Below are 14,508 nucleotides of genomic sequence, written 5' to 3'. Positions count from 1 at the left end.
TGTAATGATGATCCTTGTTTGACTTTTTTAAATAGCAAAATGATATACAGATATGCAATTGGATTTACTAGTATTTCATTATAGTGAACCATATATTTACAGAATAAACAAGCACAAGCACAGTTTGACAACATCGGTTTTTCTGATTATTTCCAAACTCTATTAGATTTAGATGAAGCTGCAGATTAGGAAATTTTCTTTTGTAAACAATCTCAAACAGCAACAAAGACGTCATGCCTTTGAAATGTCATCTGGCGAACTATGGCTCACGTCAAATCTTCATTGAATGCACCTGGTTCATGCAGTATTTACGAACGGTGGATCAATCGACGTTTTCTTGATTAACATCGCATGTTCACGTTGCTTGACTTCTTCCACGTAGTTACAAACACGATGGAGGGGGGTTGTCCCCACAGTGCCCACTGTCCACAAACACATTCATCTGCGCCTGAAGCCCCTGCCCTTTAGGCAATCATGAATCTAAATCAAAACCTTGACCAGTCTGCAATATGCCCGGCGTCCACAATGGCTATCATTATCTTGTCATATGGTAGTCAATGTTGGCCTCGGAGTCATTCCTCATTAATGAACGTAATATTTCATACAGATATTTATATCCATTTATTCCATTTATCAGTATCACATTTACAATATTTCACGGTATATGACATAATGTTGATTTTACAACATAGATAACTGTTTAATAACTCTCTGATTGGCCGCCGTCGAATAGCTGGAATATTGTTGAGTGCGGCGTTAAACAACAAACAAATACTTTATGATGCTACACCAGAATACTAAACTTGTTGAATAAGTGTATAGGCTTTACGTTTGTGTAACATCCGATCTCCCCGTGATCATTTTGCCATTAAAAAAGAAAACAAGGACCATCGTTACATGTCTTTACATCAAAATATTTGGCGTCGGACATCATGGAATGTGATATCGCGCTAACTGGAATTCTGTTAACTCAATATACGGTTTTTGACGAAGAAACGTTATGGTACTGAGAGAACGGTTTTCGGCACAATCTGTCTTCGTGTAGGTTTGAGGCATTGGGTAAACATATCAATCATTTATGTTTGAATACAATGCATTTGGTATAATACAACATATATTGTTAAAACAAACCTTCCTTTCATTGTTGAAGGCACAAAATAGGTATCTGAGCATGGTATTCATCAAACAAAGAACGACGATGAAATCGATTGTAAAATATTGCCATTAAACACAACCACAGAATTTACGAAAATACGTATAAATGATAGATTTCAAGTTCAAGTACCACTATTACTACAAAAAGAACCAGCGAAATTCACCTTACCTGGTATTTCGACTGATGGGCGTTTCCCCGTGGGGGACGTTGGTTCCGAGCCTCCCCCAAAGGCTGCCTCCTCTTGTAGCCTGACGTCCCCCCTCCTGGAATTCTGAACCGGCCCCTGGGTGGGGACAGTAAAGGGGATCTGTTTCATGCTGCAAGGCAAGAGCAATAGTGAAGAGTACCTTCTGAGCATCTTCCTGTACTACAACCTATTCCATCAGCTCATAGCCACCGTATACAACAGCAGCGTTAGTTTACAAGTCCACAAACACTTGACAGGAACATAGTAGTATCACTCAAACATGCCACTTTAGCCTGACGAGCAGCGGGGCACCATTGTCACAAACTTACAATCTCGAAATTCAGATGTAGTTAATGGATTCATGAAAAGGCGAAGTTGCTCCGCTCAATATTCAAGAAAACAGACCGAATGAGTAATCGATAGGTCTGTCGGTATCATGATACGGTCTCGACGACAGCGGGTAACGCCGTAAATTACCATTATATTTCTTCATGCTTTGCCGTCTTCTACACGGCTCTCATTGATCTGTGGAAATTGGGGGTTTTGTCCCAATGTCAACCGATGTGTTTACCATACAGGCTCTTAAATGTTTAACTCCCGGTTACAAATGCCTACTGGTTAGTAAAGAAATGAGCCATTGTAATTCAGTCAAAGTTGAAAGAGCAACATTACCACACTTTTACACCGATTCCTGGATAAAGACTAATTCTAGTGTTGGGATAAGCCGACTAGATAATAGTTCCTGTCATAATAACATATTTCAATGACAGCACTCACCGGTGTATCATTGTCCAAGTCCTGTCGACGCCTCAACAGTAAACACTTTGTTATAGAATCGTAAAGTGGGTTATGAAGAGTCTGTCATTACCAGGCTCCGCGACAGCAGCACCGTATCACACCTTATGGTAGAACTCTCTACGTCTCCGCTAAACGCTCTTTATTAATGCGCTCGAGTGCTGTAATTGGTCACGTGGCTACAAGTCACAAAGCGAAGACTTCTAATTTGTTATATCTATAGCGATGTTCTGATGAAACATTGACAGCTAGGAGGTGCGAGGTTGAAGAGATCTTGCGCAGATGAAGCTACAACCGGACCTGATGCCTAGCCTGTCTTCACACCTCACGTGATTTGTGCTTGATGCTAGACAATACCACTGTAGCATATAACTGTCACTCAGGTATAATACAATACTAGAGGCTGCGGTAGTTCCACAGCTATGACTAACACAAGATCACAAATCTAAACGACAGTGTATTTGCGCACGGCTTAGAAGCTCCTACTGCCGCTGCTGTCAACAGTGTAGGGTTGTTATAGGTAGATACATTACATCAAATCCCACAAGCGCCCATAAATTCAGGATTTATCTGGGTTTCATTTTCACCATTGCAAGGTCTTGGTGTTGGATGAGTTAGGGATGGATGTAAATAAAAGCGTCAAAACTTTTCTTATGATTATAAGAAATCTCTATTAAGTGCCCATTCCGACTCTATCATAAGCATGTGTTTATAAGTCACTATCAAATACAGTAAACTAGGTTTATAACGAACACGCTTATAACGAACTGACGGATATGACGAACTTATTTGTTGTTCAGTCCATTTGCTGTCTGTATGCTGTACATATGCTTATAACGAACTACGGTTATAATAAACAAAAATAAGAGACCACTTTGAGTTCGTTATAACCGAAGTTTACTTTAGTGATGATACAGATTGCCGCCAAAAGATGTATCTGTCCACCCCACCGGTGGCACCGTCACAAACACATGCAAAGTGTTTCAGCTTTCAACAGTATCTCATTTATATAACGACATTAGCACTGAAGTCAAAGATAACATACACGTGTACATGTACATCAACGATTGGGGGAGTATGGTTTTACGCCGCTTTCAGCAATAACCCAGCAATATCACAGTGGGGGATGATAAGTGTTATCTCTGTGTCTATTGAGGCTGATCAAGCCACCCGACTGTACATGTGTACAGTATACATTCACCTACAAATTGTGCTTATCCATTCCAATAAGCATCCATTAAAACATAAAACACACTGGCGAATTTTGTGTTTTCTATTGGGTTGCGCGGTTGCTCTCTGTGCTATGAAACGGGGTTCTTATTTCCGTTTTGTATTGGTGTATACAGTCGGTAAATTGTTACAATACCGATGAAAGTTAATGCGTTCACTTCAGCAGTAAACCTTACAAGTGCCCGTTAAACAGTGTTGGAACAAGGCATTTGTGAGTACGTGTGTTGTAGGGGTCTTCCCAGTTAGCTCAAAACTGAAATTCGGGAGGATTAAAGGGATTAGGGCTGGGGGAATACAGTCTGTTCCTGACAAGTGAACGCTAGTTATACATGCCTATCAAATGCTAAGAAACTGAAGGTGGCATTTGACAGTTGAATTCTGAATGTGACACATATCCCATAGAAAAAGTTTTGATTACCAATTAAGTTTTGTTGTTGCTGGCGCACTAAAGCTGAGAATCTAATATGTCTTGTCACTAGGTTTCATTATTACGCCTTTCTGAGATCCAGCTTGAGGTCCAGTAGCGACAGAAGTTTTATCAAGATGTTCCTGACTTTTAATTTTTGTACCCGAGTGTCCTGTGAGTGTCATGCATTTTTATGTATCTAAAAACTATTATAAAGTTTGCACATATAAATCTATATATAAAAATAAACTCGTTATATTATTTGTCATACAAACTATGCCTGGTGTCTGCAATGGTCAGGCGATTAAACAGACTATACTATACTATATTGTTCAGGGAACTAACCTAATGGTATACCCTGTTTCTTCGTTTGATAACAACCCTTCGTTTCCAAATTCACTTCACGAAGGAAAACATTTTTCACATTTTAAATGCGTTTTGAGGAATAATATGTTTATATCAGTTACATGTTTAGATATGTTTAAAATTCATTTGTGCTTAGAATCAAAGGAGTTCTGAATATTTTGATTCATGATCAGAATTATCGTCAGTTTTGCCAAGAATAGTACATTGTATATTTGTAATGCTCGCAAAAGGACAGCATGAACACCAAGGATTTTCAAGTTAAAACATGTCAATTATAAAAAAGGGCCTCTCCAACTCTTGCGATGCAAAATGAAAACACCCTATTTGTCAGACACGCCATCTGTAATACATTCTAGTTAATAGACATTCATATTGAAGGGAAATTGATTAAAATCACGACATACATTTAAGCTTACTTCTTGGCCAGCGGATGGCCGGATCTGTACCAAATATCGACAATTATCAAACCCCAGTACAGAATAAAAGACATTCCAAACTTTGAATTAGCATTGTGTGCGACCAGATGTTGTCATCAACCAACACCAAGAGCGAAAACAACCATTGTTGTAACAGTTACACGAATACATATTTGCTTTATGCCGATGCCGTAAACCTTCAGTATGTCCTTTTTGTATATAGTATACATTCTGTATAGCTACAAGCTGTGTCCATATCAATATTCAGTTTGAATGTTATGATCAAGCGCATATAACCTGAAACTACACAGATGCCACGCAATAAAATGCAATCTTGTGACAGTATATTGAGTGCAAATCACGTCGCCGCAGAAAGTAGAGTTAGTATTGTAAAAATATGATCCATAAAATTATAGGAAAAGCCGAGTCAGTAAATGACAAAGTTGACAAGGTACAAAGGCACGTAATCCGAGATTCTGTTTGTATGCGTGTAATATTACATTCGAAACTTGATGACGTATCTGAAATCAGATATATATATTGCTGAAAAGCTTGTTTCATAAAATGAAAATTAGTAAACTTTCCCCCGCACTTTATATATATATATATATAAGTCATATTAATCTGGTAACAAGACGCCACACCCATGGCTGACACCTTTTAGAATTTAAAAAATAATGGAATAACGGATCGCATTGCAGGGAAGAATATTTCAACAAGATATGCTTTCTAAAGACTTTCTCAGGGTTGAAAGTTTAGTACACGTAGTGTGTCCAGTGAGGTACGACTTTGCTTTCACAAGTGCATTTGAATATATTGTAACTGTTTTTGGTTTTGAAGTAAAACATTTGTCATTCTTTTGTAATGGCCAGTGTGTTTGTACAGTCCTTTGAAACTGTTTTCAAACACCAGGTGTCAGAAAGAAAATTGATAAGATCAGTGAAAGTATTTACTTGTTTACGTTGTATCGATTTAACTTACTTGGAGGTTGATGGTGGTTGGGGATAGCTTAGGGGTTAAAGCGTTCACTTGTAATGCCAAAGTATCGGGTTTGATTCCCATATGGGTTAATGAACGTAGTTCATTCTTTGTTTCTCGGCTGCCACAGTTGTGAGAAACGTTTAGTTGCTATCATGTGATTGTTTTACGTCAATATTCCAGCTGTATCACGACTGCCACTAAATAATCTTATCGTGGCCTGATGGTTGACAGCATGACCAATGACATGGGCAGTCGGGGTATGTATATAGGCACCCGATCAGCCAAGTCACGGAACCTAACCTCCCGATCCCCATTTTCTGTCCGCTCTTGCAACAATTCCAACCGTTAAGTAATGTAATAAAAAAAATGCTAAAAATAGTAATACGCACTATTTCTCACACTGGTTTAGTTTGGGTATACGTAATATCGAGTCACGCCACAAACGTACAACACTCGCGAAACTACGGACACAGATCTAGTGATGCAAGACAGTGAATAATATCAAGGATAATCAGGAATTCGAAACCACGAGCAGCCAATCCCACCATGAGGCTTTGTTCAACTGGCCCAACTGTGCCCCTTTGTAAATACAGAAGTTGTCACATAAATGGGGCAAATGTTTCCCAAGATTAAATATCCAAATGTAGATACAGACGTCAACAGTTTCTTCAAGTTTCTGCAATTATTACCCATAATAGCATACACCCACGAGATCTTACAAGACGAAAACTGATCTTATTAAACATCAGCGGGGATGAAACTATTAGCAGGGTTGAGTTACCACCACATCATCAATATGGTCCAGCCAATGCTTGCTCAAGAGAAAGTCCGTTCCTTTCAACAATAAAGAATAAGATACTTTTGACATCCATGACGTGATTGCACACATTAACAAATATTAAACAGTTGGTTCCGTAATCATGATATTTTGTCTCAAGAACAAAAATGCCCGACACTCTTTTGACAAAATAATGACCAGTGTGCTCATGTTTAACTATGGAATAGAGGCATTAAAAATATATACACAATAAATACCGTGTGTCCGATAGGCATTATACACGTTGCTGCGTTTGTGGCTTCACCATCTTCCTATCTATGGCACAGAATTACTCTCGCATATGAATTATTGGACGGCTAATTTAAGCGTCATGTCATTCTATTCAGATTCAACGAAGATATGGTGGCGAATGGGATGAGGATATAATATAAGAATAATCAAGGGTAGTTTGGGTGATTCAATGTCGGTGTTATTAACAACGTCGACTGACCATCTAGGGCGCTGGTAATTTGAGACAAACACGCAACTATGGGAACAGATGGTTTAACTTCTGGTATTCGTTGGCTTTTCATAGTATGTGGCGCGGCAGTTAGTGTGTGTGAGTGAGTGAGTTTGGTTTAACGCTGCTTTTAACAGTATTCCAGTTATATCATGGCGTGTCAATGTAATGTGGAAGGAAAGACGTGATGCAGGTCTTGGAGGTTAACCACGTTGGTGAAACCCACTACCACGGGTATGGTGCTGATTATATAAAAAACAATATATATTGTCTCCGAAAATTCTTCAAAATTATATTTATGTTTCAGGCTGATTAAAAACAAGAATTTGTCTGCCACAAAAGAATATTGCATTTTTGTCACGTCTTTACCTTTATAAAAGATTCCGGCTCATAGTTTAACATAAAAGAAGTATCAGGTTTTGTGGCTGTAGCTGAAAAACTATCTAATCTCTATATAAAATCTCAGCGACACTCCCTCCCCTCCCCCTCCCCCTCCTCAACCCCCCCCCCCCCCCCCTTATCAAATGCCCTGTCCCTTACGATAATTGCAGTCATCGCATGAAAATTGATCCTTTGCTGTTGTAGAATCACATATAAGCGGAAATTTATAGGAGATTCAATAAGTTGTTGATTGAAGACATAGAATGTCATCCTTGACAATTGGTTTTATTATTTCTTAACGACGTTTCAGGAATACGTCTTGTCCCGTCATTAGCGGGAAGGTTATACCAACCCTTCAATTCTAACGTCAAGAAATGTTTCAAACAAGATCTATATCCGATGCTGTGCATTCTATGTAAACAAAGGAATAGCGATTACACGTGGCCCGAAATGCAATTGAATAAGAACATGATTCAATGTTTGCGTTATATAATATTAAACGTCAGCGCCGAAGAATAACCGCCGACTCAGATTCCATTGGTGATGACACCAGATGTTCGCGAAAAGGGTGAGCATGTCTTGCCCCACCAGCAGCACACAGGTTAAGTCAATTACAGCTGGAAATATGACTAATAGAATCTGTTCATATTTCACCCTAACACCCTAACACGCTTTAAAACCCTATTTGAAAAGTATTAGACGTTTTTTGTACAGTGTTCATGTTTGATGTTGAACTTTTTACCATTCACTGTGTGTTGTGATATAATAAAAATATAGTTTTGTATCGGAGATCTCTTCAAATAGGCATTGCGCCCGTTAATCAATCTATTTTAAAGAAAATACAATTGTTTAAACCAAATATAACTGCCTTCAGAAAACAATGAACTTTCTCATTCTTATCTAAATAAGCCATGCTATCATTATATGTATTTTGGGGATTGAGAAAAGCTAAGTTGAACACAGCTTATATACTTTAAGGTAACATCTATGTCATTTTGTGTAACAATGTTCAATTATGTTTTCGAAACCACAAACAAAAACAAAAAATCAACGGGCACATATACTTCATGATCATGTCTGGGCAAATCAAAGAATAGAACCCGGGAAGAGCGGATCATGGAATGGTTCTAAGACCATATCGGTAGCACCAAGGTCTTGCTCGCTGTTCAATCAATAGATATATCATATAATGGGTAGGTTTTTCGACTGGATAAAGCCAACGGATAAAAACGATATCCGTTGGGGTCATATGCGGATAGAGATGCAAATATCAAAGGCCCAGTAGGGACTACTTTCAGTGTTCATAAACAAACATGGCGTCGCCCTTGTCATTCGGCAATCGAGTCAGAATTAACCATCGGGAATCTTGATAAACTACAAAGATAATTGCTATCATTATCAAAAGAACTGTCTATTATACTAAAAATCAGTGTCTAACTGTGACGTCGGTAAGGCATTTTATAAGTTTTGGCAAATTTGGAGATATAAATTTCGAAACAATTTTGCGAGGGAACTAGGCCTAGCAAAGCGGGATCAGTAGCCATATCTGTGCTTGTAAACCTCTGCGGCTTGAAACCTTTATCCATAAATTAAAATAAACTGACGTCCAAAAGAAACTTTACCAGTGTTTGAAATCCCTCTTGCTCAAAAACAACAAAACATACATGCATGAAGTAAAGTGTATTGAGAAAATCAATATATCAACATAATCAACACTGAAAATGACAATCATACCGCGACCGAGAATGACGTCAGAGCCACCACCCCCCACCCCCCCCCACCCCCAAAGTTGGGTGTGGTACAAAAATCGAGCTTTCAGAATCATGGACACTAGGCAGAGTACATAAACAATCGCTCACGTTCAATAACAAGTCATTAGTAGCGTGTGTGACCACCAAATGCCTCAATACACGCAAAAAACTCTTCGACGCACAGAAAAAGTCAGTCGTCACGTGGGATTTGACGCCATTCTTCTTGGAGGGCCAAGATCAGTTCTTGCCGGTTGGTTGGAGAGTGTCGAACACGACGATCCATCAAGTCCCAGAGGTGTTCTATGGGGGACATGTCGGGTGAGCGTACCCACGGCAGGGCATTGACGTTGTTGGCTGCGAGGAAGTTAGTGACAATTCTGGCTGTATGGGCTTTAGCGTTGTCATGCTGATAAATGACACCACGTGGGTGCTGTTGGAGAAATGGTAGGACAACTGGACGAAGAATGTTATCCATGTAACGCTGAGCTGTCATGTTTTCGTCAACGATGACCAGCGGTGTCCTCTCCTGCCCACAGATCCCTCCCCACACCATGACACTCCCTCCACCATATGGTACGACCTTCTGCACGCAACACGCCGCCGTTCGTTCACCCCTACGGCGGTAAACACATTGTCTTCCATCAGCCCTAAACATACAGAATCGACTTTCGTCAGTGAAGACAACCCTCTGCCAGTCACGTCGTTGCCAACGTCATACAGTCCGGGCCCATCTCAATCGCAGACGACGATGTTGCGCTGTCAATAGCTGTCCTCTGTATGGTCTAAAAGCCCTGATTCCATGAGCCCTGAGTCTCCTGGCCACCCTGTGACCTAAGGCATTTGTCGCCGATGACGTCACTGTCAGGAAGAGATTTCGGAGGTGCAAGGTACTCAAGTACCGGTCATCATGGGGCGTGGTCCCCCTTGGGTCTGCCTGTTCTTAGCCTGTCAGCAGTCCGCCCTGTCTGTCTGTAACGTTGCATCAAGTTGGTAACGGCAACACGAGAGCAACCGAAGGTTCGTGCAATATGGGCGTGGGTGGCTCCTATCTGTACCATACCCAAAGCTCGTTCACGTTGTTCGACTGTGAGTCGTGGCATTTCTTTTGTGGTTTTTTATCACTGTGGATGTCTGACTTGCCGTTGCAATCGTTTTATACCCTTACCCACACGTGCATTTGCAGTTGTCCGTGGTGCACGTATTTTTTACTTTTTCGCGTGTTATCTCGCAAACATGTAACAGACGATTAACATTTTCTGCATACACTATTGTTGTATTTAGGTTATGTGTTTTAGATAGACTTCATCGAAAAAATTGTATACTTTGTCTGAAATTTATATTTTCAGTTGGTAAAGTTTCTTTTGGACGTTAGTTTAGTTGTATTTGGCCGAAATATGTTTGAATTGTTACCTTGTTTCGTTTTGTCGCTGTGTGTACATCTGATTGCACTTCTTAACCTTTTGACAGGACAGACCGACTGTCAACAACGTCTGAACGTGGCCATGACGTCTCGTGTACTAGGGTTAGAGTAGCTTCCCTTTGACAAAGGGCAGTTACTCTGGTGGACAGACCGATGGATTGCCGCGAAATGCATGTGAAAACAATTGTTGTTTTGCGTATATGTTCCTTCGCCACTGTATAAGAAACAATTTTCAATTCGAACTATATTGGCTACGGTCACTGTCCGACTGACACATCACTTACCCTGTGACGTAATACATATTAATGGGCGCATTCCTGGAAAACTCGCAATGTTTAGGTAATGTTTGTGAGAGAGGGAAAGCGATTTTCAAGCACAGAATTAAAGAATGACATTATATGATAAAGAGGTTATCACGCTTGTGTGTTTGGGGATGGTAAATATCCTGTAGTAGGAATAAACACTATGTATTTAGCTCGCCAAGGCTCGCTAAATACAATATATTCCTAATGCAGGATATTTACCATCCCCAAACACACTCGCTTGATAACCTCTATATATCTGACAAATTCGTTTTGTCATAAATCTGTATGAACGCATGTATCTTTAACACATGTGGGCAACGTTCCGAGGCACGTGAGGTGCAAATCACGCTCCTTGACATACAGTAACACTGGTCTCTTTGCACTTAATTGCAACGAAATGTTAAAATCATGAGCAGACAGAACATGAGACGGTATTTATAGATTCTATTTTATGTTTTCACGAGCAATATCACCAGAGGCATGATAGAGAATGCGACATTTAGATACGATCGAATCCTGCTTTTTTAAATTGTTATTGTCTCATTATTTCAGAAGTAATTTTTCGGGCTTTTTACTCGTTGATATTTACAGCCATATTTTTTGTATTGATGCAAGTTACGCACTTTGCATAAGAGACCAAACATGCAGCGAAGTTGCCAGACAAATTTTGTCCCTGTTGTTAATAAGTGTCACAGAGGCTTTGTGTGCGCGGTTTTGTTTCTAAGTGAGTGAGGGTATTATGTGTATTGGATTGGTGAATAAACAACAGTTATTTGATATGACCTACATGACGGTTTAGTTTGTTGTTTAACGCCGCACACAACAATATTCCAGCTATATGACCGTGCTCTGTAAATAATCGAGTCTGGATCAGACAATCCTGTGATTGACATTATGAGCATCGATCTACGCAATTGGGACACAATGACATGTATCAACCAAGTCAGCGAGCCTGCCCACCCGATCCCGTCAGTCCCTCTTAAGACAAGCATTATCGCCTTTTAGGGCAAGCATGCGTTGTTGAAGACGTGTTATCAACCGGATCTTCACGGGTCTACGTGTTGGTATAGGCAGATACGCTAATATACAGATACAGATACGCTAATATATATGTATGGAAAGCTAACTTTATGTTCCTAAAGTTTAAATATTTGAGTGAGTTCCATACAAACTCCTTCGGCAGGAAGCGAGTGAGTGAGTGAATGAATGTTGTCTTGCGCCATTGTGAGTAATATCCAATCAAGACTATAATCATTGGACTATAAATAATCATTCATGGGTCAGCCAAACCAATGTCTGACAGCCGACAGTCGGAGCTATCATGCAGGGTATACGGGATGCTGGCTCGAACAAAGCATTTTTGTGGCCTGATTCATATGTATTTTCCGTAAAACTTTTAAGATATTTCACTGTTATATGAATTTCACCCTTATCGTTTGCTCTTACTGAAAATACAAAATATATGAATACTACAAAAATAGATCAATATCAACGAGTGTAAAGGCCAAAATATATAGAAAAGCAATATTAACTAAGGTGCAATAGATTGTTTTCCGGGTTGTTTCTTTTTGTACTTGAAAATTGAAAGAACTGTTGTTAAATTTGTTCATGTCTATTTAACCATCATTCATTCCTGTAACAGTTTGTAAAAAGCAATCTGTGGCTGGGTAATTTTGTGTAAACATAAATTAGTTCCCTGAAGACTGGGTTAAGAATTTGCAAGAAGATGGCCAATCCTGTATGAAATGTAACTTTGTGTGGGGAGAAAAGCAAATTTATTGATTTTCAAATATATGATGTCAAAGATACCCGCCAGCAGTTGTGTATTATGTAAAATCTTTTCCAATTTTTAACAGTATTAAATCAAAATATATTTAAAAAAATAAAGACTTATGATGAAATCAACTGAGAGGTATAGTTTCCTTTGCTCCTCACTTTATACTAATGAAGATATTCCAGTGTATTGCAACAGTGATCATTTCGCCCGTAATGCAGAGCGTATTATGAAGGAGGACAAAGGACACAGCGGGAATTATTGCAGATAATTTCAACTGCTTCCAAAGTTGTATTAGCTAATGTCGAAGTGATTGGCTTTCAAGTGTTATCAATGATATTAAAATTTCAAACACATGTCATTGTTGACTTAGGTTGCTGTGTCAGATTGGGATAAAATACACCTGTTGACTTGCTTAAGTCGATAGAGAGGTAACTAAGTCCATCAGAAAATGACGTTGTTTCAATAGAATGAAAGGATTAGTTACCGCGGATATGCACTAAAGGACTTCTGTTCCGTATCAGTTCTTTGAACCTTAATTCACTGAACACATGACACGTTCACAAAAGGATACACTACTGTTTAAAACTGATTTCCCCTCATTCGCAATCGACAGGCCACGATCCGGATGCCGCAAGCGTCCGATCCAATGGTGACGAGTAAAACTATGATCATGGTGGGATCGCGATGGAGTCGCGATCAGGCTGCGGTAGGATACTGACTTGGTCACAAGCCATTGTCGCGATCCGATCGCGTCAGTTTTGCGACCGAAGTGATGTTAGTTTTGAAAGGTAGTGTAGCTGATCTCGAATTTTGAATTCGTGCCGTACATAATGTAAATAATGATGACATAACGTAGGTCAGGCCACAATTCGCCTGATTTCATGCATGCAGCATGTCTGTTAACAACCTAACATTGCCTGAGATACAAATCTTTATGTCTCGTGGATGAGTGAAATCATAAGGCCTCTCTTCGGTGGCGTCTCTGATTTTTAGTGATCCATTCAAAGCATGTTCCTCGCTCGTTTGCCTTTTACGCCCAATGGAATCTGTTTCGGTGAATAATGGTTATTATCTGGCGTTGACTTTTATATTTACATGTACTCAATGCGTGCGTGAGCTCGGTCCAATGGGCTATCCGTGATTCACCATGATTAAGCATATCGGTTTGTCAGCATCATACCTGAGTATGTGGGTTGTCAACGCCCATGACCTCCATGAACCAACATTAACATCCCACGCCATGATATAGCTGAAATAATGTTCAAAACTCAGTCATGAACTTACTCCAAACAAAGTGAAATAATGTTTTGTGATAGAATTTCAAGATTTCGTTCCCATAAACATGCACGACTAAGCTGTCACGTAATCTTTAAAGCAGCGAACCAATGTCGACCACTGGGATCAGAAAAGTCATATCTCGGAAATATCATTTGATCTGATACAAGCGAAACCTCCCGTGGGAGCCAGTATAGGACAATAAATATTTGTATCCATTACGCTTATAGAATAATTTGCATAATAATCAGTATGGTTCTGCTATCAATGCACTATTAGATGCATCAGCAATTCCTTCTGCCCTTAATGCAAGGAAACTACCTCATATATCAGACAGCAATTTTCACATATCATGTCATGATCCTTTCTTAAACCATAGCTTTAAGCTGAGCTAAGAACCATATCACTGGAGGAGGAAGTTGGAAACAATGATGACCCTAGGGTCTTCCGTTCCGTGGATGATATTTACACAATGGCTTCAGGAAGCGTGTCACAAACATCATCCCAGGATAACCTTCATGCCTGTGATGTTTGTCATCTCAAGAGATGCTGTCAGTACTTGATGTTTGGCCATTCTTTGGTATGAACTGACTTGAGTGTTGTCTTTAGGCGGTCAACGGAAAACCAATTGTGCGTTTTGTCGAATGTTCTAATTATGCGTCCTTCGCTGGTCGAGTCGAGTGCTGTTATGGTTCGTGAAAGAAATCCCAGTGGTATATGACGGATGACATACAAGACATGGTGAAAGATAAAGATGTAAATTCATCACGTTATTGACACCTGGC

General features: G+C 39.7%; 1 protein-coding gene across 4 annotated transcripts in view; it reads right to left on the bottom strand.

Annotated features, from left to right (window-relative positions):
* LOC139468083 (synaptotagmin-15-like) overlaps positions 1–14,508 on the bottom strand; it is a 115,365-nt gene that overhangs the window by 35,802 nt on the left and 65,055 nt on the right. For 3 of the 4 annotated variants that reach the window (XM_071249797.1, XM_071249798.1, XM_071249799.1), the window contains exon 3: positions 1,325–1,473. In XM_071249797.1, the coding sequence (XP_071105898.1) occupies positions 1,325–1,473 (149 nt within the window). Of the gene's footprint in view, positions 1–1,324; positions 1,474–2,120; positions 2,420–14,508 lie in introns of those variants that run through there. The other variant, XM_071249800.1, reaches the window with a different exon arrangement.

This window comes from Haliotis cracherodii, unplaced genomic scaffold (genome assembly GCF_022045235.1).
Source record: "Haliotis cracherodii isolate W230 unplaced genomic scaffold, xgHalCrac1.p SCAF_2, whole genome shotgun sequence".
NCBI lineage: Eukaryota > Metazoa > Mollusca > Gastropoda > Lepetellida > Haliotidae > Haliotis > Haliotis cracherodii.
Note: the sequence above shows the minus strand (reverse complement) of the source record. Positions and strands in the feature narration are given on the sequence as shown.